At 44.8% G+C, this 25,995-nt stretch overlaps 1 protein-coding gene across 2 annotated transcripts; it reads left to right on the forward strand.

Moving 5' to 3' along the window:
• LOC121573888 (dematin) lies at positions 1 to 25,327 on the forward strand. Of its 2 annotated transcripts, none has more exons than XM_045222556.1 (13): positions 1 to 340; positions 21,068 to 21,113; positions 21,493 to 21,570; positions 21,829 to 21,900; positions 22,002 to 22,082; positions 22,176 to 22,220; positions 22,412 to 22,508; positions 22,641 to 22,685; positions 22,850 to 22,984; positions 24,441 to 24,544; positions 24,739 to 24,850; positions 24,930 to 24,970; positions 25,061 to 25,327. In XM_045222556.1, exons 2-13 carry the CDS (start codon positions 21,105 to 21,107, stop codon positions 25,154 to 25,156), a joined length of 915 nt encoding a protein of 304 aa, XP_045078491.1. In that variant the 5' UTR covers positions 1 to 340; positions 21,068 to 21,104; the 3' UTR covers positions 25,157 to 25,327. The 2 variants fall into 2 exon arrangements, with proteins under 2 accessions (XP_045078491.1, XP_045078492.1); XM_045222557.1 differs by having other exon boundaries at positions 1 to 336.
• Positions 25,328 to 25,995: the final 668 nt, after the last annotated feature.

Below are 25,995 nucleotides of genomic sequence, written 5' to 3' on the forward strand. Positions count from 1 at the left end.
CTTGTTGTCAGATAGGCTAGGAAAGGGGAGGGGATTGGAGGGATGGAGCTGGGGAGAGAGGAGAGTAAAAGAGAGGAGGAGATGAAATTGGGGAGAGGAGAGGAGAGGAGGAAGCTACTTTATGGAAATGCAGACCATAGGCAGTCTCTGCAGCCCAAGCACCGTCTTCAAACGCACGCGCACACCCTCCCTTCCTCCAGTCTCCTCGATATCTAGGAGCGCCCTAAAACTGACAGGCTCCTGCCCATGGCACGCGACTGATGTGATTCCGGCATGCTCGATCTGTTGCTGTCACTAGCTGGAGTGTTATTTTGTTGATGACGATCGGATTGATTGGTAGGTAAGATCAGATCATTTTATTTTATTGTATTATTATTATTAATATCAAGATCTTGTCTTCTAGACCGCCTCTCATTCCCCCTCGTGCGAATTTATCGATGGAAAGCCGCATGACGTGGTTATTATAGTCCTATTGGATAGGGAGGCTATAATATGATAGGCTTGAACAGTATGTGATGTAGTACTAATAAATTGGCTATAGCCTATATGAGCCTATGTTCATCTGGTGCGTCGATGTTTGTCTATTATGAGGCTATATTGTTATAAAGCTTTATCATAACAATAAAGCAAATATGACTCCATGAAAGCCACACCAATAACAAGCCAGAGTGGGATAGGCCATCTGGCAATTCTGACAAAGGCCAGATAGGCTGGACCATTTTTTTGGTGGGTGGGCTGGTCGGAATTGACACACACAAAATGTTTTTTATATATAAAAAAATAATAAAAAGGTGACATGGTCGGTGGCCCATGGACCTGTTTAGATTTTGTACGATTTTTGCGCAATTTCTATGTTATAATAATCTATAATGAGCCTTTGGCTGATCATTGGGCAACGGTTTTCTGATAGGCTGAGCTGATGTCACGCAAACTCACATTCAAAGTCAAAAGTGGCATCAGCAAAGAGACCTGCTCCGACTCTGTCATCATTTAGACAGCCAAGATCATTGATCGTAAAAAACGGAAAGGATGCCTATTAACGTACAAAGAGTACATTCTACATTTGGTCATTCTACATTTGGTCAAACAGTAAAGTGCATTATCCTTATGATTCCTGTAATGTGTGCCCTGCTTTGCTGAGGCCTGCTGCTGTAATGAGCGAGCCACTCTCCTCTCCCCCCATGCACTCATAGGGTTGTCACGATACCAGGATCAAAATACTCAGAATTAAGGAAGAAAAGGAAACAAAACATGAAGCGGACCTAATTTCTTGAGGAAAACAGTCTTCATGTAGGGAAAAAAAGCCTTATGTTGCCACCCAGAATCACATTTGTTTATTTTGAAGGTTTAGCACACAATATTGTACAACAGTTGGTTTTAAAGGACCATAGAGTGAAGTCTGCTTCTTGTTTTTTATTTATTTTTAAGACATCTGCTATCGTAGTATCGCAATACTGGTATCGTGAAAACACTATGCGCTCAAGAGAAAAATGTGTTCTGATCGTATAATATTTCAAAATGCAATTGCGGGCCTCAGCTTTCTGTAGGTATCATTTATTTCTCAATATTCAGCTCAATAGCAACTATTTACAACCAATATATTTTATATGGCTTAAAGATATGGAGTGGCGTGCGCGAGGGCATAGCCCTATAGGTCTCATGGGTAGTAGCCTACAACTGCAAAGTTTTTTTAGGACATTACATTTACTGTTGGATGAATACATGGCCACTAGCAGTGGGTATTATATTTATAGTTAGCTATCTAGTTGATGTGTTTTGAGTTTCTACTCCCTCAGGTGATTAATTAGCCTATTAAATTAGTTAGTGCACATAAAGATGTATGTAATTAATCTCTCTGGAGTCCTATTTTGACAGTAAAATATAGCAACTATAGTCTAATTGTCAACCCAAACAGAATTCATGGCAATCACTGAATTAGGTTGCACAAAATGGCTGGGTGGCCGGGGACATTAATGCAGGCAAACTTAAATCCGTTTTACCTCATTTCTACCAGCATGTCACATGTGCAACCAGAGGAAAAAAAACTCTAGACCACCTTTACTCCACACACAGAGACGCGTACAAAGCTCTCCCTCGCCCTCCATTTGGAAAATCTGACCATAATTCTATCCTCCTGATTCCTCCTTACAAGCAAAAACTAAAGCAGGAAGTACCAGTGACCCACTCAATACGGAAGGGGTCAGATCAAATAAAATAAAATAAAATTTTATTGGCCACATGTGCAGGTGGTTGAACAATACAACAGGTGTAGACATTACAGTGAAATGCTTACTAACAGCCCTTAACCAACAATGCATTTATTTTTTAATAAAAAGGTAAAATAAAACGAGAAAAAAAGTGTTGAGAAAAAAAGAGCAGAAGTAAAATAAAATAACAGTAGGGAGGCTATATATACAGGGGGGTACCGGTGCAGAGTCAATGTGCAGGGGCACTGGCTAGTTGAGGTAATATGTACATGTGGGTAGAGATAAAGTGACTATGCATAAACAATTAACAGAGTAGCAGCAGTGAAAAAATATGGGGTGGGGGGGGGAGTGCAAATAGTCAGGGTAGCCATGATTAGCTGTTCAGGAGTCTTATGGCTTGGTGGGTAGAGGCTGTTGAGGAGCCTTTTGGACCTAGACTTGGCGCTCCGTTACCGCTTGCCGTGCGGTAGCAGAGAGAACAGTCTATGACTAGGGTGGCTGGAGTCTTTGACAATTTTGAGGGCCTTCCTCTGACACCGCCTGGTATAGAGGTCCTGGATGGCAGAAAGCTTGGCCCCAGTGATGTACTGGGCTGTACGCACTACCCTCTGTAGTGCCTTGCGGTCGGAGGCCGAGCAGTTGCCATACCAGGCGGTGATGCAACCAGTCAGGATGCTCTCGATGGTGCAGCTGTAGAATATTTTGATTATCTGAGGACCCATGCCAAATCTTTTCAGTCTCCTGAGGGGAATAGGCTTTGTCGTGCCCTCTTCACGACTGTCTTGGTGTGTTTGGACCATGATAGTTCGTTGGTGATGTGGACACCAAGGAACTTGAAGCTCTCAACCTGTTCCACTACAGCCCCGTCGATGAGAATGGGGGTGTGCTCAGTCCTCTTTTTTTTCCTGTAGTCCACAATCATCTCCTTTGTCTTGGTCACGTTGAGGGAGAGGTTGTTATCCTGGCACCACACGGCCAGGTCTCTGACCTCCTCCCTATAGGCTGTCTCATCGTTGTTGGTGTTCAGGCCCACCACTGTTGTGTCATCGGCAAACTTAATGATGGTGTTGGAGTCGTGCCTGGCCATGCAGTCATGGGTGAACAGGGAGTACAGGAGGGGACTGAGCAGGCACCCCTGAGGGGCCCCCGTGTTGAGGATCAGTGTGGCAGATGTGTTGTTACTTACCCTTACCACCTGGGGGCGGCCCGTCAGGAAGTCCAGTATCCAGTTGCAGAGGGAGGTGTTTAGTCCCAGGATCCTTAGCTTAGTGATGAGCTTTGAGGGCACTATGGGGTTGAATGCTGAGCTGTAGTCAATGAATAGCATTCTCACGTAGGTGTTCCTCTTGTCTAGGTGGGAAAGGACAGTGTGGAGTGCAATAGAGATTGCATCATCTGTGGATCTGTTGGGGCGGTATGCAAATTGGAGTGGGTCTAGGGTTTCTGGGATAATGGTATTGATGTGAGCCATGACCAGCCTTTCAAAGCACTTCATGGCTACAGACGTCAGTGCTACGGGTCGGTAGTCATTTAGGCAGGTTATCTTAGTGTCCTTGGGCACAGGAACTATGGTGGTCTGCTTGAAACATGTTGGTATTACAGACTCAGTCAGGGACATGTTGAAAATGTCAGTGAAGACACTTGCCAGTTGGTCAGCACATGCTCGGAGTACACGTCCTGGTAATCCGTCAGGCCCTGCGTCCTTGTGAATGTTGACCTGCTTAAAAGTCTTACTCACATTGGCTACGGAGAGCGTGATCACATAGTCATCCGGAACAGCTGGTGCTCTCATGCATGCTTCAGTGTTGCTTGCCTCGAAGCAAGCATAGAAGTGGTTTAGCTTGTCTGGAAGTCTTGTGTCACTGGGCAGCTCGCGGCTGTGCTTCCCTTTGTAGTCTGTAATAGTTTTCAAGCCCTGCCACATCCGTCGAGCGTCAGAGCCGGTGTAGTACGATTCAATCTTAGTCCTGTATTGACTCTTTGCCTGTTTGATGGTTCGTCGGAGGGCATAGCGGGACTTATAAGCGTCCGGGTTAGAGTCCCGCTCTTTGAAAGTGGCAACTCTACCCTTTAGCTCAGTGCGGATGTTGCCTGTAATCCATGGCTTCTGGTTGGGGTATGTACGTACAGACACTGTGGGGACGACGTCATCGATGCACTTATTGATGAAGCCAGTGACTGATGTGGTGTACTCCTCAATGCTATCTGAAGAATCCCGGAACATGTTCCAGTCTGTGCTAGCAAAACAGTCCTGTAGCTTAGCATCTGCGTCATATGACCACTTTTTTATTAACCGAGTCACTGGTGCTCCCTGCTTTAGTTTTTGCTCATAAGCAGGAATCAGGAGGATAGAGTTATGGTCATATTTGCCAAATGGAGGGCGAGGGAGAGCTTTGTATGTGTCTCTTTGTGTGGAGTAAAGGTGGTCTAGAGTTTTTTTTTCCTCTGGTTGCACATTTAACATGCTGGTAGAAATTAGGTAGAATGGATTTAAGTTTCCCTGCATTAATGTCCCCGGCCACTAGGAGCACTGCCTCTGGATGAGCGTTTTCCTGTTCACTTATGGCCTTATACAGCTCATTCAGTGCAATCTTAATGCCAGCATTGGTTTGTGGTGGTAAATAGACAGCTATGAAAAATATAGATGAAAACTCTCTTGGTAAATAGTGTGGTCTACAGCTTATCATAAGATACTCTACCTCAGGCGAGCAAAATCTCGAGACTTCCTTAGTATTTGATTTTGTGCACCAGCTGTTGTTTAAAAATATACACAGACCGCCACCCCTTGTCTTACCGGAGTCAGCCGTTCTATCCTGCCGATGTAGCGTATAGCCCGCTAGCTGTATGTTGTCCATGTCGTCGTTCAGCCACGACTCAGTGAAACATAAGATATTACAGTTTTTAATGTCCCGTTGGTAGGATAACTGTAATCTTAGGTCATCTAATTTATTCTAAAATGATTGAACATTGGCTAATAGGATTGATGGAAGAGGCAGTTTACTCACTCGCCGTCAGATTCTTACAAGGCACCCCGACCTACGTCCACGATATCTCTCTCTTTCTCATGTGAATGACGGGGATTTGGGCCTTGTCGGGTGTCTGTAGGATATCCTTCGCGTCCGACTTGTTGAAGAAAAAATCTTCGTCCAATACGAGGTGAGTAATCGCTGTCCTGATATCCAGAAGCTCTTTTTGGTTATAAGAGACGATGGCAGAAACATTATGTACAGAATAAATTACAAATAACGCAGAAAAACACACATAATAGTACAATTGGTTAGAGGGCTGTAAAACGGCAGCCATCTTCTCCGGCGCCATATCTCATAAGATGACATGGATGCTATGCTACAGGACTGTTTTGCTAGCGCAGACTGGAATATGTTCTGGAATTCATCCAATGGCATTGAGGAGTATACCACCTCAGTCACCGGCTTCATCAATAAGTGCATCGAAGACGTCGTCCCCACAGTGACCGTACGTACATATCCCAACCAGAAGCCATGGATTATAGGCAACATCCGCACCGAGCTAAAGGCTAGAGCTGCCGCTTTCAAGGAGCGGGACACTAATCTGGACGCATATAAGAAATCCCGCTATGCCCTCAGATGAACCATCAAACAGGCAAAGCATCAATACAGGACTAAGATTGAATCCTACTACACCGGCTCTGATGCTCGTCGGATGTGGCAGGGCTTGCAAACTATTACGGAATACAAAGGGAAACCCAGCCGCGAGCTGCCCAGTGACGTGAGCCTACCAGACGAGCTAAATGCCTTTTATGCTCGTTTCGAGGCAAGCAACACTGAAGCATGCATGAGAGCACCAGCTGTTCCGGACGACTGTGTGATCACACTCTCAGTAGCCGATGTGAGCAAGACCTTTATACAGGTCAACATTCACAAGGCCGCGGGCCAGACAGATTACCAGGATGTGTACTCAGAGCATGCGTGGACCAACTGGCAAATGTCTTCACTGACATTTTCAACCTATCCCTGACCGAGTCTGTAATACCTACATGTTTCAAGCAGACCACCATAGTCCCTGTGCCCAAGAAAGCAAAGGTAACCTGCCTAAATGACTATCGCCCCGTAGCACTCACGTCAGTAGCCATGAAGTGCTTTGAAAGGCTGGTCATGACTCGCATCAACACCACCATCCCGGAAACCCTACACCCACTCCAATTCGCATAACGCCCCAACAGATCCATAGATGACGCAATCTCAATCACACTTCACACTGCCCTTTCCCACCTGGACAAAAGGAACAGTGAATGTGAGAATGCTATTCATTGACTGCAGCTCAGCGTTCAACACCATAGTGTCCACAAAGCTCATCACTAAGCTAAGGACCCTGGGACTTAACATCTTCCTCTGCAACTGGATCCTGGACTTCCTGACGGGCCGCCCCCAGGTGGTAAGGGTAGGCAAAAACACATCTGCCACGCTGATCCTCAACACGGGGGCCCTTCAGGGGTGCATGCTTAGTCCCCTCCTGTACTCCCTGTTCAACCACGACTGCGTGGCCAAGCATGACTCCAACACCATCATTAAGTTTGCTGATGAAACTGGTGGTAGGCCTGATCACCGACAACGATGAGACAGTCAGAGACCTGGCAGTGTGGTGCCAGGACAACAACCTCTCCCTCAATGTGAGCAAGACAAAGGAGATGATCGTGGACTACAGGAAAAGGAGGGCCGAACACGCCCCCATTCACATCGACGGGGCTGTAGTGGGGCGGGTCGAGAGTTTCAAGTTCCTTAGTGTCCACATCACCAACAAACTATCATGGTCCAAACACACCAAGAAAGTAGTGAAAAGGGCATGACAACCCCCTGTATATAGCCTCACTAATGTTATTTAATTGTGTTATTATTATTTTTGTATATATATATTTTTAACTTTTAGTTTATTTAGTAAATATTTTCTTAACTCTATTTTCTTAAAACTGCATTGTTGGTTAAGGGCTTGTAAGTAAGCATTTCACGGTAAGGTCTACACCTGTTGTATTCGGCGCGTGACAAATCTGATTTGATTTGAAAATAGCGACCTCAACTACTGTGAGATATGCGTCAACAGAAACCTTGGGAAAATCTTCTGCATTATCATTAACAGCAAACCCGCACATTTCCTCAGTGAAAACAATGTACTGAGCAAATGTCAGATTGGCTTTTTACCAAATTACCGTACGACAGACCACGTATTCACCCTGCACACCCTAATTGACAAACAAACAAAACAAAGGCAAAGTCTTCTCATGCTTTTGGTGATTTCAAAAAAGCTTTTGACTCAATTTGGCATGAGGGTCTGCTATACAAATTGATGGAAAGCGGTGTTGGGGGAAAAACACAACGTTATAAAATCCATGTACACAAACAACAAGTATGCGGTTCAAATTGTCAAAAAACTAAAATGTCTTTCCACAGGGCCGTGGGGTGAGACAGGGATGCAGCTTGAGCCCCACCCTCTTCAACATATATATCAACGAATTGGCGATGGCACTAAAACAATCTGCAGAACCCGGCCTCACCCTGCTAGAATCTGAAGTCAAATGTCTACTGTTTGCTGATGATCTGGTGCTTCTGTACCCAACCAAGGAGGGCCTACAGCAGCACCTAGATATTCTGCACAGATTCTGTCAGACCTGGGTCTTGACAGTAAACTTCAGTAAGACAAAAATAATGGTGTTCCAAAAAAGGTCCAGTTACCAGGACCACAAATACAAATTCCATCTAGACACTGTTGCCCTAGAGCACACAAAAAACTATACATACCTCGGCCTAAACATCAGTGTCACAGGTAACTTCCACAAAGCTGTGAACGATCTGAGAGACAAGGCAAGAAGGGCCTTCTATGCCATCGAAAGGAACATAAAATTTGACATACCAATTAGGATCTGGCTAAAAATACTTGAATCAGTTATAGAACCCATTGCCCTTTATGGTTGTGTGGTCTGGGGTCCGCTCACCAACCAAGAATTCACAAAATGGGACAAACACCAAATTGAGACTCCGTGTACAATGTAAAACACCAAAAAATGCATGAAGAGCAGAATTCATCTGATACCCGCTAATTATCAAAATCCAGAAAAGAGTCGTTAAATTCTACAACCACCTAAAAGGAAGCGATTCCCAAACCTTCCATAACAAAGCCATCACCTACAGAGAGATGTACCTGGAGAAGAGTCCCCTAAGCAAGCTGGTACTGGGGCTCTGTTCACAAACACAAACAGAGCCCCAGGACAGCAACACAATTAGACCCAACCAAATCATGAGAAAACAAAAAGATAATTACTTGACACATTGGAAAGAATTACCAAAAAAACAGAGCAAACTAGAATGCTATTTGGCTCTAAACAAAGAGTACACAGTGGCAGAATACCTGACCACCGTGACTGACCAAAAATTAAGGAAAGCTTTGACAATGTACAGACTCAGTGAGCATAGCCTTGTTATTGAGAAAGGTCGCCGTAGGCAGACCTGGCTCTCAAGAGAAGGCAGGCTATGTGCACACTGCCCACAAAATGAGGTGGAACTGAGCTGCACTTCCTAACCTCCTGCCAAATGTATGACCATATTAGAGACACATATTTCCCTCAGATTACACAGACCTACAAAGAATTCTAAAACACATTCAATTTTGATAAACTCCCATATCTATTGGGTGAAATACCACAGTGTGCCATCACAGCAGCAAGATTTGTGACCTGTTGCCACAAGAAAAGGGCAACCAGTGAAGAACAAACACCATTGTAAATACAACCCATATTTATGTTTATTTATTTTCTCTTTTGTACTTTAACTATTTGCACATCGTTACAACACTGTATGTACAGTGCCTTGCAAAAGTATTCATCCCCCTTGGCGTTTTTCCTATTTTGTTGCATTACAACCTGTAATTTAAATGGATTTTTATTAGAATTTCATGTAATGGACATACACAAAATATTCCAAATTGGTGAAGTGAAATGAAAAAAATTACTTGTTTCAAAGAATTCTAAAATGTAAATAACGTAAAAGTGGTGCGTGCATATGTATTCACCCCCTTTGCTATGAAGTCCCTAAATAAGATCTGGTGCAACCAATTACCTTCAGAAGTCACATAATTAGTTAAATAAAGTCCACCTGTGTGCATGATCACATGATCACATGAAATGTCACATGATCTGTCACATGATCTCAGTACAGTGAGGGAAAAAAGTATTTGATCCCCTGCTGATTTTGTACGTTTGCCCACTGACAAAGAGATGATCAGTCTATAATTTTAATGGTAGGTTTATTTGAACAGTGAGAGAGAATAACAACAACAAAATCCAGAAAAACGCATGTCAAAAATGTTATAAATTGATTTGCATTTTAATGAGGGAAATAAGTATTTGACCCCTTTGCAAAACATGACTTAGTACTTGGTGGCAAAACCCTTGTTGGCAATCACAGAGGTCAGACGTTTCCTGTACTTGGCCACCAGGTTTGCACACATCTCAGGAGGGATTTTGTTCCACTCCTCTTTGCAGATCTTCTCCAAGTCATTAAGGTTTCGAGGCTGACGTTTGGCAACTCAAACCTTCAGCTCCCTCCACAGATTTTCTACGGGATTAAGGTCTGGAGACTGGCTAGGCCACTCCAGGATCTTAATGTGCTTCTTCTTGAGCCACTCCTTTGTTGCCTTGGCCGTGTGTTTTGGGTCATTGTCATGCTGGAATACCCATTTTCAATGCCCTGGCTGAGGGAAGGCGGTTCTCACCCAAGATTTGACGGTACATGGCCCCGTCCATCGTCCCTTTGATGCGGTGAAGTTGTCCTGTCCCCTTAGCAGAAAAACACCCCCAAAGCATAATGTTTCCACCTCCATGTTTGACGGTGGGGATGGTGTTCTTGGGGTCATAGGCAGCATTCCTCCTACTCCAAACACGGCGAGTTGATGCCAACGAGCTCGATTTTGGTCTCATTTGACCACAACACTTTCACCCAGTTTTCCTCTGAATCATTCAGATGTTCATTGGTAAACTTCAGACGGCCCTGTATATATGCTTTCTTGAGCAGGGGGACCTTGCGGGTGCTGCAGGATTTCAGTCCTTCACGGCGTAGTGTGTTACCAATTGTTTTCTTGGTGACTATGGTCCCAGCTGCCTTGAGATCATTGACAAGATCCTCCCGTGTAGTTCTGGGCTGATTCTTCACCGTTCTCATGATCATTGCAACTCCACGAGGTGAGATCTTGCATGGAGCCCCAGGCCGAGGGAGATTGACAGTGCTTTTGTGTTTCTTCCATTTGCGAATAATCGCACCAACTGTTGTCACCTTCTCACCAAGCTGCTTGTCGATGGTCTTGTAGCCCATTCCAGCCTTGTGTAGGTCTACATCCTTGGAGAGCTCTTTGGTCTTGGCCATGGTGGAGAGTTTGGAATCTGATTGATTGATTGCTTCTGTGGACAGGTGTCTTTTATACAGGTAACAAGCTGAGATTAGGAGCACTCCCTTTAAGAGTGTGCTCCTAATCTCAGCTCGTTACCTGTATAAAAGACACCTGGGAGCCAGAAATCTTTATGAATGAGAGGGGGTCAAATACTTATTTCCCTCATTAAAATGCAAATCAATTTATAACATTTTTGACATGCGTTTTTCTGGATCTTTTTGTTGTTATTCTGTCTCTCACTGTTCAAATAAACCTACCATTAAAATTATAGACTGATCATTTCTTTGTCATTGGGCAAACGTACGAAATCAGCAGGGGATCAAATACTTTTTTCCCCTCACTGTATATATACACCTGTTCTGAAAGGCCCCAGAGTCTGCAACACCACTAAGCAAGCGGCACCATGAAGACCAAGGAGCTCTCCAAACAGGTCAGGGATAAAGTTGTGGAGAAGTACAGATCAGGGTTGGGTTATAAAAAAACTTTGAACATCCCACGGAGCACCATTAAATCCATTATTAAAAAATGGAACAAATATGGCACCACCACAAACCTGCCAAGAGAGGGCCGCCCACCAAAACTCATGGACCAGGCAAGGAGGGCATTAATCAGAGAGGCAACAAAGAGACCAAAGATAACCCTGAAGGAGCTGCAAAGCTCCACAGCGGAGATTGGAGTATCTGTCCATAGGACCACTTTAAGCCGTACACTCCACAGAGCTGGGCTTTACGGAAGAGTGGCCAGAAAAAAGCCATTGCTTAAAGAAAAAAATAAGCAAACACGTTTTGTATTTGCCACAAGGCATGTGGGAGACTCCCCAAACATATGGAAGAAGGTACTCTGATCAGATGAGACTAAAATTGAGCTTTTTGGCCATCAAGGAAAACACAATGTCTGGCGCAAACCCAACACCTCTCATCACCCCGAGAACACAGTGAAGCATGGTGGTGGCAGCATCATGCTGTGGGGATGTTTTTAATCGGCAGGGACTGGGAAACTGGTCAGAATTTAAGGAATGATGGATGGCGCGAAATACAGGGAAATTCTTGAGGGAGATTTGAGACTGGGATGGAGGTTCACCTTCCAGCAGGACAATAACCCTAAGCATACTGCTAAAGCAACACTCGAGTGGTTTAAGGGGAAACATTTTAAATGTCTTGGAATGTCCTAGTCAAAGCCCAGACCTCAATCCAATTAAGAATCTGTGGTATGACTTAAAGATTACTGTACACCAGTGGAATCCATCCAACTTGAAGGAGCTGGAGCAGTTTTGCCTTGAAGAATGGGCAAAAATCCCAGTGGCTAGATGTGCCAAGCTTATAGAGACATACCCCAAGAGACTTGCAGCTGTAATTGCTGCAAAAGGTGGCTCTACAAAGTATTGACTGTGGGGGGGTGAATAGTTATGCACGCTCCAGTTTTCAGTTTTTTTGTCTTATTTCTTGTTTGTTTCACAATAAAAAATATTTTGCATCTTCAAAGTGGTAGGCATGTTGTGTAAATCAAATGATACAAACCCCCAATAAATCAATTTTAATTCCAGGTTATAAGGCAACAAAATAAGAAAAATGCCAAGGGGGGTGAATACTTTCGCAAGCCACTGTAGACATAATATGACATTTGAAATGTCTCTATTCCTTTGAAACTTTTGTAAGTGTAATGTTTACTGTACATTTTTTATTGTTTATTTAACTTTTGTTTATCTATTTCACTTGCTTTGGCAATGTAAACATATGTTTCCCATGCCAATAAAGCCCTTTGAATTTATTTGAATTGAGAGAGAGAGAGTTGTTTTGGTGGCAGTGCATGAAATGATGCTATTTTAAAGGAAATTCCTCTGTGAGCAAAGTTGGGGACTTGAGTCCGTGACTAGGGCACGGTCGACAAACAACCCTTAACCCCTAACCCATAGGCACTTACAGTATGTAAATCTGTTAAATGGCTAATAACTACTGCTCCCCCTCACACCTACGCTGCTGCTAAAATGATTATTGATTAGATTTATTATTACCACTACGCTGCTGTTCATTAATTATTGATTAACATTACCATTAGTATCTATCTTTATCCTGATACTGGTCAGTATTACTCCCTTTTACATGTATATATTATCATTAGTATATTACTATAAGTATTTATATATTCCTGCTACCAATCACTTTTCAGCCTTGTTTACATGTACAGTACCAGTCAAAAGTTTGGACACACCTACTCATTCAAGGGTTTTTCTTTATTTTTACTATGTTTTACATTGTAGAATAATAGTGAAGATATCAAAACTATGAAATAACACATGGAATCATGTAGTAACCAAAAAAGTGTTAAATGAATTGTGACGTCACGAGAGGCTACACAGCTTTCAGCGGGATTGCTCAAGTAGTGCAAGGAGACAAGGTTCAAACAAAACAAGGATTTTATTATAGGTCTTGGGAAATTAACGAAAATATAACAAAATTCTGTTCTCTTGTGGCTCTAAGGGTTAACAGTTCAGGGATGTCTCTTCCACATCCAAAATCATAATTCTCACTCGCTCAGATAACTTTTCCCCAGCCTTACTGTAGTCCACGTTGCAGCTAGTGGCCAACCCAGCAAAAAGTCCTTCCAAATGTCTCTCACGTATTTCCACAGGTGCATATATCCAAAGGTGAGTATTTCCCAAAGGTAAGTATCTCCAAATCCTTATATTCCTCATGGAAGTGGACGTGCAGCACTCTTGTTCTCCAGAGAGCCCAGGTTGGAGACTGTGTCTCTTCCCTTCCCAAACCTTCAGCTCATCAGCTCCTCATTTGTTTCAGCTGCGTGGGAAGATTGGCCATAGAGGGGTGGAGTTCCCGACCATACCAGCAGATGGAGCCATAGCTGTCTGGGTTTGCAGCCACCTCAGGGGGATGTAACGTCCCTCCAGGACACAGCCTCTCGTGACATCACACATCCCCCTCCTCGGGACCGACGTCCTCGTCGGGGTAAAGGCAGCGAAGAAGGCATCACGCCGGGAGAGGGCGTCCGCATTGCCGTGGTGCTTGCCAGACTGCTCTCTCTTCAACTCCTCCAACTCTAGGACCAGGGACTCAGCCTCCTGTTGTCTCTCCTTGAGTTTCTTACTGAACGCATCAGCCTTGGTTTTAGCAGAGTTTAGCTTCTGTTGAGCAGCTTTCAGTTCCTTCTCTCTCTCTGCCTCCGCATTCTTCATCTTGTTCTCCAACACCTTGTACTTCTCCTCTGCCTTCTTCTGGACCTCCTTACTACTGCGCAGGGTCTCCTCACACTCCTCGATGGTCCTGCGCAGCCTCTCCAGCTCCTCCTGTTGCTTAGGGAAGGAGCTCTGTTGGAGTTTAGCCTGGAGGATATCTAACTCTTCTGTCTTCATGTCTAACTGTTGCTTTAACAAACGATACCTCTCAGCGGTCCCCTTCAGACCAGACAGTTCTTTGTCCAGATTCTGTAGCTCCGTCTCTGTGTCGGTCTGGGCACCTGCCATCCCTATCAGAGCCCGGGCGGGAGTGAGTAACTCGGAGGATTGCACCGGAGCCTTCCCAGGATGAGTCTTGCCTCTCCGTTTCCGAGGTACTCGGGTTATCCTCTCCTGAGACTCTCTCCAGAGTGGGTAAAAGGCTGGGCAGTCTCGTCCAATTAGGACAGGGACGGGGAGGGAATCAACCACCCCCGCCGTCGTGTGTATGGTTCCCCGTGTGCTGGTCATTGTAAGTTCAGTAATGGGGTATTCTCTGGTGTCCCCATGGACACAGGAAACTGGGAGGACTTTCCCCAGGGTCAGACACGTTGGGCCCACCAAATCCTTACGCACCAGGGTGGCCCGGCTACCAGAATCCAGTAAGGCCTCCACATCATGGTGATTCACAGTTACCGGGCAGGTGGGGGGGTCGATCTGGGCCGCCATCTACGACTCCCAAGAGCGAGGCAAAACGGGTGTGTGGGTGCTGAGCTGGAGGACTCCGCAGTGGGCATAGGTTCATCGGCTGGTTTCCCACACTGCCAGGAGATATGTCCCATCTCCCCACACCGGTAACACTGTCGAGTTTCCCCCTCCTGGTGTACTCTTCTTGGACCCGCCTGGTTTCTGGCTCCCCCTGGAGCCGGGATAAGTCCTGACGTGGCTGGGTTCGAGACCTTGGGGGTCCTTTGGACGGGTTCTTCCCATTTGTGGTGGGGCCGCACTCCTGGGGTCTTTTCGGGAAGCATTCAGCATCTCCGCTGTGGCCTGGTACTTTTCCACAGCTTCCACGGTCAGATCAGCCGTGGTCAAGGCCTGTTGACTGATGACCCGTTTTGCCTCATAAGGCAGGGCGCGTGAGGTAACGATCCACCACAACGGCCTCCACCACCGCCGCTGCTGTATTCCTCTGCGGATCCAGCCATTTCCTTGCGATTCGGACAAGTTCATGCATCTGCGCCCGAGGAGGTTGGTCTGGTTGGAAGGTCCAGCTGTGAAAGCGCTGGGCCATACCAAACTTTGTGAGTCCATATCTGCTGAGGATCTCAGACTTCAGGGCATCATAGTCAGTAACCTGGTCAGGGCCCAGGTCCCGGACAGCATTCAGCGATTCCCCGGTTAGAAAGGGGGCTAACAGACCAACCCACTGTTGCTTGGGCCAGGCTTCCCTAGTGGCCGTGGCCTCAAATGCATGCAGGTATGCCTCAATGTCATCGGTAGCTCCCATCTTAGATATAAAGTCACTTGCCTTTATTGGGCGGGTATTTTGGACCACCCTCTGTCTCTGCAACTGCAATTCCTCTGCCTTCAGAAGGTTGGCTTTCTTTTGCTCCTCCAAGAGAGCCACGTTTGCTTGCATCTGGGCTTGCTGGCCAGCAACCAGGGCTTTCAATATGTCCTCCATTTCAGTCGGCGGGGAGCCTACGGCCAACTTGGAAAACTGGGTGATCAAACCTTCGGTATCCTCCTCTGACATGCACTATTAACGCTTGAGCGTGCCCGTGTTCTCCACCATCTGTGACGTCACGAGAGGCTACACAGCTTTCAGCGGGATTGCTCAAGTAGTGCAAGGAGACAAGGTTCAAACAAAACAAGGATTTTATTATAGGTCTTGGGAAATTAACGAAAATATAACAAAATTCTGTTCTCTTGTGGCTCTTTAAGGGTTAACAGTTCAGGGATGTCTCTTCCACATCCAAAATCATAATTCTCACTCGCTCAGATAACTTTTCCCCAGCCTTACTGTAGTCCACGTTGCAGCTAGTGGCCAACCCAGCAAAAAGTCCTTCCAAATGTCTCTCACGTATTTCCACAGGTGCATATATCCAAAGGTGAGTATTTCCCAAAGGTAAGTATCTCCAAATCCTTATATTCCTCATGGAAGTGGACGTGCAGCACTCTTGTTCTCCAGAGAGCCCAGGTTGGAGACTGTGTCTCTTCCCTTCCCAAACCTTCAGCTCATCAGCTCCTCATTTGTTTCAGCTGTGTGGGAAGATTGGCCATAGAGGGGTGGAGTTCCCGACCATACCAGCAGATGGAGCCATAGCTGTCTGGGTTTGCAGCCACCTCAGGGGGATGTAACGTCCCTCCAGGACACAGCCTCTCGTGACATCACAGAATCAAAATATATTTTATATTTGAGATTCTTCAAATAGCCACCCTTTGCCTTGATGACAGCTTTGCACACTCTTGGCATTCTCTCAACCAGCTTCACCTGGAATGCTTTTCCAACAGTCTTGAAGGAGTTCCCACATATGCTGAGCACTTGTTGGCTGCTTTTCCTTCACTCTGCCGTCCGACTAATCCCAAACAATCTCAATTGGGTTGAGGTCGGGGGATTGTGGAGACCAGGTCATCTGATGCAGCACTCCATCACTCTCCTTGGTAAAATAGCCCTTACACAGCCTGGAAGTGTGTTGGGTCATTGTCCTGTTGAAAAACAAATGATAGTCCCACCAAGTCCAAACCAGATGGGATGGCGTGTCACTGCAGAATGCTGTGGTAGCCATGCTGGTTAAGTGTGCCTTGAATTCTAAATAAATCACAGACAGTGTCACCAGCAAAGCACCCCCACACCATAACACCTCCTCCTTCATGCTTTATGGTGGGAACTACACATGCAGAGATCATCCGTTCACCCACACGCGTCTCACAAAGACATGGCGGTTTGAACCACAAATCTCCAATTTGGACTCCAGACCAAAGGACAAATTTCCACTGGTCTAATGTCCATTGCTCGTGTTTCTTGGCCCAAGCAGGTCTCTTCTTATTATTGGTGTCCTTTTAGTAGTGGTTTCTTTGCAGCAATTCCACCAGGAAGGCCTGATTCACACAGTCCGCTCTGAACTGTTGATGTTGAGATGTGTCTGTTACTTGAACTCTGTGAAGCATTTATTTGGGCTGTAATTTCTGAGGCTGGTAACTCTAATGAACTTATCCTCTGCAGCAGAGGTAACTCTGGGTCTTCCATTCCTGTGGCGGTCCTCATGAGAGCCAGCTTCATCTTAGCGTTTGATGGTTTTTGCGACTGCATTTGAAGAAACGTTCAAAGTTCTTGAAATGTTCTGTATTGACTGACCTTCATGTCTTAAAGTAATGATGGACTGTTGTTTCTCTTTGCTTATTTGAGCTGTTCTTGCCATAATATGGACTTGGTCTTTTACCAAATAGGTATACCACCCCTACCTTGTCACAACACAACTGATTGGCTCAAACACATTAAGAAGGAAATAAATTCCACAAATTAACTTCTAAGAAGGGACACCTGTTAATTGAAATGCATTCCAGGTGACTACCTCATGAAGCTGGTTAACAGAATGCCATGAGTGTGCAAAGCTGTCATCAAGGCAAAGGGTGGCTATTTGAATCTCAAATATAAAATATATTTTGATTTATTTAACACTTTTTTGGTTACTACATGATTCCATATGTGTTATTTCATAGTGTTGATGTCTTCACTATTATTCTACAATGTAAAAATTGTTAAAATAAAGAAAAACCCTTGAATGAGTAGGTGTGTCCAAACTTTTGACTGGAAGTGTATATCCACCTATCACGCCTACACTGACACTCTTACACACACACACCCACACACTTACACTTACATACACACACTCACTACCATACACACCCACCCACCACTTAAGATGCTGCCATACTGTTTACTATTATTATTATTATTATTTATCCTGGTACCGGTCACTTTCTCCTAATCCCAGCCTACATGCACATATCTACCTCAAATACTCCAGTATCCCTGCACATTGTACATTTACCCTGTATGTAGCTTCCTTTCTTATTTCTCGTGTTTTTAAATGTTTTTATTTTCTTATTAGTTATAATTTGTTGATATTGAATACTGCACTGTTAGGTAAGAGTTTGCTAGCTAAGCATTTCACAGTACTTGTGCATGTGACAAATACAATTTGAACAGATTGAATAGGTATAAGCAATGTTGCAAAAACAATCCCACTTGCATATAAAATGGCAAGGTGAAGCTATTTGCCTTCTATTACCCACTAGACTAGATCTATATTTTACTGTAGTGTCTGTGGCCTGTCTGCTCCCGATAGATCTCCTAACCCAGGAACTACTCTCAGAGAAACAGATCCCAGGCTAGATCCCAGGAGATCAATTTGAATCTACTCACACAGCTGGCAGAGAGCTCAGAGCTGCCACACACTGCTGGTTACACACTGTACCAATGTGGTGTGTGTGTGTGTATGTCTAGCTATCTTAAGGTGAATGCACAATTGTTAGTCGCTCTGGATAATGTACATTTAATAAATGTGTGTGTCTTAGAAAGGTGGAAGGAGGGACTGGGTGCAAAAGAGGGAGAGAGAAAGAGAGAGAGAGAGAGAGACCCCAATAACTACCGTGGGATATGTGTCAACAGTAACCTTGGGAAAATCCTCTGCATTATCATTAACAGCAGACTCGTACATTTCCTCAGTGAAAACAATGTACTGAGCAAATAGGGAGAGGGAGAGAAAGCGAAAGAAAGGAGGCCTCTCCAAAGTGATGTTCCCTAGTGGGGGGAGTGTAACCGTGGTGATGGCTGGCTGGGCGTCAGCCTGACTTGTTGGACTGATAAACAGTTCAGTTAGAGAGAAAAATAGAGGGGGGGAGGGGGAGGGAGGTGGGCGCCTGGGAGGGCTATTGAATCGTTAAGGAATGGACTGGTGTACGAAATCTGTACTTTAGGGAGAAGGTGGGGAGAATCAACCTAGCCGGGGAGAGAGAGGGAGGGGGGAGGAAAAGGAGGGAGGGGGAGGAAAAAGAGGGAGGAGGGGGAGGAGGAAAAAGAGAGGGAGGAGGAAAAAGAGAGGGAGGAGGAAGAAGGAAGAGAGGGAGGAGGGAGAAGGAAGAGAGGGAGGAGGGAGAAGGAAGAGAGGGAGGAGGGAGAAGGGGAGGAAGGAGAAGGGAGGAGGAAGAGAGGGAGAAGGGAGGAGGAAGAGAGGGAGAAGGGAGGAGGAAGAGAAGGAAGAGAGGGAGGAGGAAGAGAGGGAGGAGGAAGAGAGGGAGGAGGGAGAAGGGGGAGAAGGAAGAGAGGGAGGAGGGAGAAGGGGAAGAAGGAGAAGGAAGAGAGGGAGGAGGGAGAAGGGGAGGAATGAGAAGGAAGAGAGGGAGGAGGAAGAGAGGGAGGGAGAAGGAAAAGAGGGAGGAGGGAGAAGGGGAAGAAGGAGAAGGGAGAGAGGGAGGAGGGAGAAGGGGAGGAAGGAGAAGGGAGAGAGGGAGGAGGGAGAAGGGGAGGAAGGAGAAGGAAGAGAGGGAGGAGGAAGGGAGGGAGAAGGGAGAGAGGGAGGAGGAAGGGAGGGGGGAGAGGGAGAAGTGAGAAGGAGGAGGGGAGGAAGAGAGGGAGAAGGAAGAGAGGGAGGAGGGAGGAGGAAGAGAGGGAGGAGGGGGAAGAAGGAGAAGGAAGAGAGGGAGGAGGGAGGAGGGAGAAGGAAGAGAGGGAGGAGGAGGGGAGGAGGAGATACCCCCCCTCCCTCCTCCTCTACTCTCTCTCCCTCCCTCTCTTTCTTTAACACCCATGTGAAGACTATCATATAGTCTGACTTTCTCACTGGTTTAAAGATGATCTTTGTTTTCATCACATACAGACAGAGGGTGTGTGTTTTTATTTTATTTTATTTATTAGGATCCCCATTAGCCGACGCCAATGGCGACAGCTAGTCTTACTGGGATCTGACACATAACGAAAAAGACATTACAAACAAAATACTTTACCATTTACATACATTTGAAAACATGAACACGTAGTGTGTGTGTGTGTGTGTGCATATATCAGTTACACATACATGTTAGTACATACACACAACAGGTAGGTCACATGGGGGAGAGGCGTTGTGCCGTGACGTGTTGCTTTATACGTTTTTTGAAACCAGGTTTGCTGTTCACTTGCGCTATATAAGATGGAAGGGAGTTCCATGCACTTGTCTGTATGTGTGTGTCACACACCACGTAGAGTGTGTGACACTGTTGAAGGCAGTGGTTTTGTGCTGTGTGTGTGACACTAGCTAGGTTTCCATCCAATTGGTGACAGATTTTCATGAAAATATTTTAAAATCTACACAAAGAAAATATAAGCATTTTCCCACCAGTGGTGTTTCCACCAAACTGACTTGTTGCAGATAAAAATCAGTGCATGATTACTTTTTCACTTAAGTTTTCCTGTACTGAATAAAAATCTAAAGTTCAATGTGTTTCCATCACATTTTCAACTCTACGGATAGTTTTGTCACAAAAACTGTTGAGTTAAATAGCAAATGTGCCTACTCTGGTCTTGGCACGTGCTCTCTTGCCAACAGCTTGCAGTTACAGTGCGGGTAGGGTGGTCAACATAATTAGATTATTATGGATAAGAGCAAGAATATTTTTATTTGTCAACCGGCAGTCAAGCATCGATGATCATGTCACCAGAATAAGACCTTTGATATTTATTGGAAAGGAGCATCAAGCTCATCACCTTGCACTTTCACCACCCTGTGAAGTTCATCATAATTTATTTAATCTGTAGCCTAATAAACTGCATGATTTCCCGAGTTGCAGTGGGAGGACAACACACCATGTCATTGCGTAACTCCAAGTTTACTTCGATATGATGGTTTTTATATCAATATTTGCACTTAAAGGTGTTTCCACTGCCATTTCTCGCATAATTAATTTTACCGACACAAAAAGATCCCACCATGTTGAACGAACAAATTATCTGTTGGCGTTTATAAAATTGTACCGAAACTTCCTGTTTCCATAGCTGTCCTGATTTTTTTTTTTGTGATTTTTTTTGTGTGACTTTAATAACATAAAAACTGTGGATGGAAATGTGGTTAGTGTGAGTTGGTTAGTGTGATTGATGTTGTGAGGAGCATATGGACAGAGTTTACAGTGGCAACAATATCCTCCATCAGAAAGATGGGCTTTATGAACCTTGTTCCTTATCTACATCACTGTTCTACTTCTGAGTTGTTCTTCCTCCTCCCTGCCTCTCTCAAAGCCATCTGGTTTAAGCCACAGGAAGGATTTTCACCATCATGCAGAAGGTAACACACACACAAACACACACATACAGTTCCTTCAGAAAGTATTCATACCCCTTGACTTATTCCACATTTTGTTGTGTTACAGCCTGAATTTAAAATTGATTAAATTTAGATTTTGTGTCACTGGCCTACACACTACCCCATAATGTCAAAGTGGAATTATGTCTAAAACCATTTAGTACACTTTGTCATAATGGGGTATTGTGTGTAGATGGGTGAGATTTTTTTTTTTTTAAATCAATTTGAATTCAGGCTGTAACACAACAAAATGTGGAATAAGTCAAGGGATATGAATACTTTCAGAAGGCACTGTACGTCTTCCTCTGTGTATATGGAGGGAGGGGTTAGGGTTAGGTGTGACTATGATGTGTGTGTGTAGGTGGAGGGACGGCCAGCCCCGGGCAGAATATCCTCCTCCTTGCGGGGTCCAAGTGCTCCTGGCTCACCCAGCATCAAGGTAAAATACACACACACACACACACACACACACACACACACACCAGTGGAGGCTGCTGAGGGGAGGACGGCTCACAATAATGTGTGGAACGGAGCGAATGGAATGGCATCAAACACATGGAAACCATGGAAACCATGTGTTTGATGTATTTGATACCATTCCACTGATTCCGCTCCAGCCATTACCACCAACCTCCTGTGACACACACACATATACACGCACACTACACCAACATGCTCTTTCTCTCTATCCCTCCAGGCCCGTGTGAATGATGAGGTGGTGGAGTACAGGGATCTGGCTGCTCTGCCCAGAGACAAAAGTATTCTTCAGGTGAGGTTGGTGTGTGTGTGTGTGTGGTTTCTGTGGGGGTTGTGTGTGTGTGTGTGGAGCATGCGTGTTTGTGATTCACCACTGACTGTGCTATTCTGCAGGTGGAGAGACCAGATCTCATGACCTACCAACCTCACTTCACCTACTCAGCACTAGATGCAGTGCGTACGCCCTGTAGAGAGGTACACACACAATTCATGTTACAGTAAGTAACTCGTAAAGGCTGTATAGGAAGGGAGAAGTGTGATGTGACTGTTCTCCTCTTCCTTCTCCAGAGATCCCTCTCTCCTCCCTCCATCTCTCCTCCTCCCTCTCCTGAGGTAAGACACTTCTGCAGGCCCTCTCTCCTTTCCTTATCTCCCCTTCTTCTCTCCCCCTCTCTCCTCCCTTTATTTCTCTGTGTTGCGTTGGGTAGGAGTTTCTCTTCATCCAGTTACCCAGCAGTACTAACTCTCTCTCTCTCCCTTTCTCTCCATATATTTATCTCTCCTCTCTCTATTCTCTCTCTCAGCTGAAGGAGTGTAGGGAGGATGGAGGGTCTCCAGGAGGCTCCACACTGCAGCTCCGAAAGACAGCCATCCCCATACAGCAGCACTTCCACAGGCCAGGTAATATAATAATATAATATGCCATTTAGCAGACGCTTTTATCCAAAGCGACTTACAGTCATGCGTGCATACATTTTTATGTATGGGTACACACGCACACGCATACTTTTCTAATTCTGTGTTTTATTTCAGATAATGGTGCCAACATCTACAAGAAGCTGCCTAATTTTAAACAGGGTACTGAACAGTATATTTGTTTGGGTGTGAGATGTGTGTAAGCGTGTATGTCTGTTTGTGTGTGTGTGTGTCTGTGTGTGTGTGTGTGTGCATAAGAGTGTGTGATGTGTGTAAGGGTGTGTGTGTACATGTATGTGTGTGTATAATTATCTCCCTGTCTGTAGAGGTCAGCAAGCAGAAGGTGATGGGCAGCATCATCCAGTCATCTAAGTTCCCAGCAGCTCAGAAACCAGACCCCAACCTGCCCTCAAAGATAGAGACCGAGTACTGGCCCTGTCCTCCCTCACTGGCTGCCATGGGTAAGATACACGGACACACTCACGCACACACACACACATACACGTTTGTTTTACTATCCTTGTGGGGACCAAACAATTGATTCCCATTCAAAATCCTATTTTCCCTTAACCTATACCTAACCCTAGCCTTAACCCTTACCCTAACCCCAAACTCCCAACCCGAAACCTAACCCTAATTCTAACCCTAAACCTCCAAAGGTAAATTCACACACTAATAAGAAGGAAGGTATGGAGTGTAGCGCAGTGTTGCAATGTCGTTTTTAGTCACAAATGGGCCGGCTTCTTGGAATACGCTCCTGCATTCAACTTACTTTTGTACTACCTGAAAATTGAGACACGCCCTATCATTCCTTCCGCAGCCATGGGGGCATTGTTGTCGCTTGGTTCCTTGATCTGATCTATAGGCTATATAGGCTATTCATCAAAATAGTATTCATAGGCTATTCATCAGTGTAGTAGTAATCTCACCGACTGTTGAAACAGTAAACCAAACAATAAGAATCCACCCAAAAATGTATTTTGTTAAGAAGTAATAACTAGTGATTCCAGGCTATTGTGAAATGGTATAACCTGCTGTAGCCAACTAGCTAGCCATATGCTTTTTTCTCTGTGACCAAAACATGTCTTTCTATTTTTTGCTGATATCAGAATGAATACACAAGCAGCATATCAAACTGGGAGAATGTTTTAGGTTACACTGGCAAGTATAAGTACATTTGCCAAGGCATATTTTAAAATGATAAATCTGATTATTTCTCATGAAGCTAGCTAGCTTGGGGAAACACTCTTTTCACGCCACTTCGAAACCGAAGTGACTTTTTCGTAGCAGGTTAGGAGAACTTACGCAGCAGGTTAGGACAATTAACGTAGCAGGTTAGGATAATTAACGTAGCAGGTTAGGAGAATTAACGTAGCAGGTTAGGAGACTGAGGTTAAGGTTAGGAAAAGGGTTAGGGTAAACAAAAATGCTCTCCTAACCTGCTACGAAAATCACTTTGTATCGAAGTGGCGTGAAAAGAGTGTATCCCAGCTAGCTTGCTATGTTTTTAGCCAGGCTACCAGCTAGCTACTACTAGCAAGGGAAGGCGACTCCACAAAATGAAATGAGAAAAAGAAAAAACTTTCCTATCACCTCCTTCTGAATGGGAGTGGGACCGGTGAGGATATCATGTTACCAAAAGGTGTCTGCTTCTCCAAAAATCCCACTCCACCCACACGCACGTAGCTGAATGGAGTGAAGCTTGTAGTAGCGTTAAGCCTCAAATAGCCTTTTTTCTTGTGGGGTCCGGCAAAATGTCCCCACTTGTCCGAAATGTCCTTGTTTTACCATCCTTCTGACTTCTGGTCCCCACAAGGATAGTTAAACCAAACTCACACACACACACACACACACACACACAGGTGATTGGATAGGTACTGGTAGTGTGTGGTCTGATCTCTCCTGTTGTTGCCATAGAGATCGAGTGGAGGAAGAGGAAAGAGGAAGATGAAGATGGGAAAGATGAGTTTGAAAACCTGACTGATGACTCCAAGACACTGCAGGAGCTGGAGCTCCACAAGGTAACTCTTGCCATGGATACCTTCTTCATAATGTATTCTATAAGTGCTTTTATAATGCTTATTCAGTATATAAAGTATATTATCATAGGAAGTGTTACCGTCTTCACTAATCAATATTTATCGATTGATGGTGTGTATGTGTCTGTATGCACATGGGTGCGTGTGTGGGTGTGTGTGTGGGGCATGTGTGCCAGATCAAGTCTAACCTGGGCAGGCTGATCCTGAAGGAGGAGAAGGAGAAGGCTCTACTTGGCATTGGCCGCAGGAAGACTCAGTCACTGCCAGACAGAACACACATGCACACCAGTAAGTAACAGTCCAGTGTGTGTGTGTGTGTGTGTGTGTGTTAGAACCTGATTCTGATTGGTTGCTCTGATGTCTACAGGTTTCTCCTTGAAGTCGTCCTCCCGCTCAGGTCTAGCCAGGGTGAGTGTACAGTATGTGTGTTTGCATGTGTTGCATTAAGTGTGTGTGTGTGGGTGCGCGTGATGATTTATATGTGTTACCTCTGTGCAGATGCAGTCAGCAGAGTTCACTACAGAGGGAGAGCAGGGCAAAACAGGTAGGTTACAGGCATCATGTATTACAAAAACAGTTGTAGTAGTGAAGTAGGACCCACACAATCAGTTTTGCCAACATATACGGTGCCTTCAAAAAGTTTTCACACTCCTTGACTTTTTCCGCATTTTGTTGTGTGACGGTATGAATTTATAACGGTTTAAATTACGATTTTGTGTCACTGGCCTACACACAATACCCCATAATGTCTACCTCATCTCTGTACCCCACACATACAATTATCTGTAAGGACCCTCAGTCAAGCAGTGAATTTCAAACAAAGATTAAACCACAAAGACCAGGGAGGTTTTCCAATGCCTCGCAAAGAAGAGCACCTATTGGTAGATGGGTAAAAATAAAAGAAGCAGACATTGAATATACCTTTGAGCATGGTGAAGTTATTAATTCCACTTTGGATGGTGTATCAATACACCCAGTCATTACAAAGATACATGCATCCTGAGAGGAAGGAAACCGCTCAGAGATTTCACCATGAGGCCAATGGTGACTTTAAAACAGTTACAGAGTTTAATGGCTGTGATAGGAGAAAACTGAGGATGGATCAATAACATTGTTGTTACTCCATAATACTAACCTAAATGACAGAGTGAAAAGAAGGAAGCTTGTACAGAATACAAATATTCCAAAACATGTATCCTTTTTGCAATAAGGCACTAAAGTAAAACAGCAAAAAAAAAAGGCAATGTCATGAATACAAAGCGTTATGTTTGGGGCAAATCCAACACAGCACATCACTGAGTACCACTCTTCATATTTTCAAGCATGGTTGTGGCTGCATCATGTTATGGGTATGCTTGTCATCGGCAAGGACTAGGGAGTTTTTTATGATAAAAAGAAACGGAATGGAGCCAAGCAAAGGCATAATCCTAGAG

Source organism: Coregonus clupeaformis, chromosome 9, assembly GCF_020615455.1.
Source record: "Coregonus clupeaformis isolate EN_2021a chromosome 9, ASM2061545v1, whole genome shotgun sequence".
NCBI lineage: Eukaryota > Metazoa > Chordata > Actinopteri > Salmoniformes > Salmonidae > Coregonus > Coregonus clupeaformis.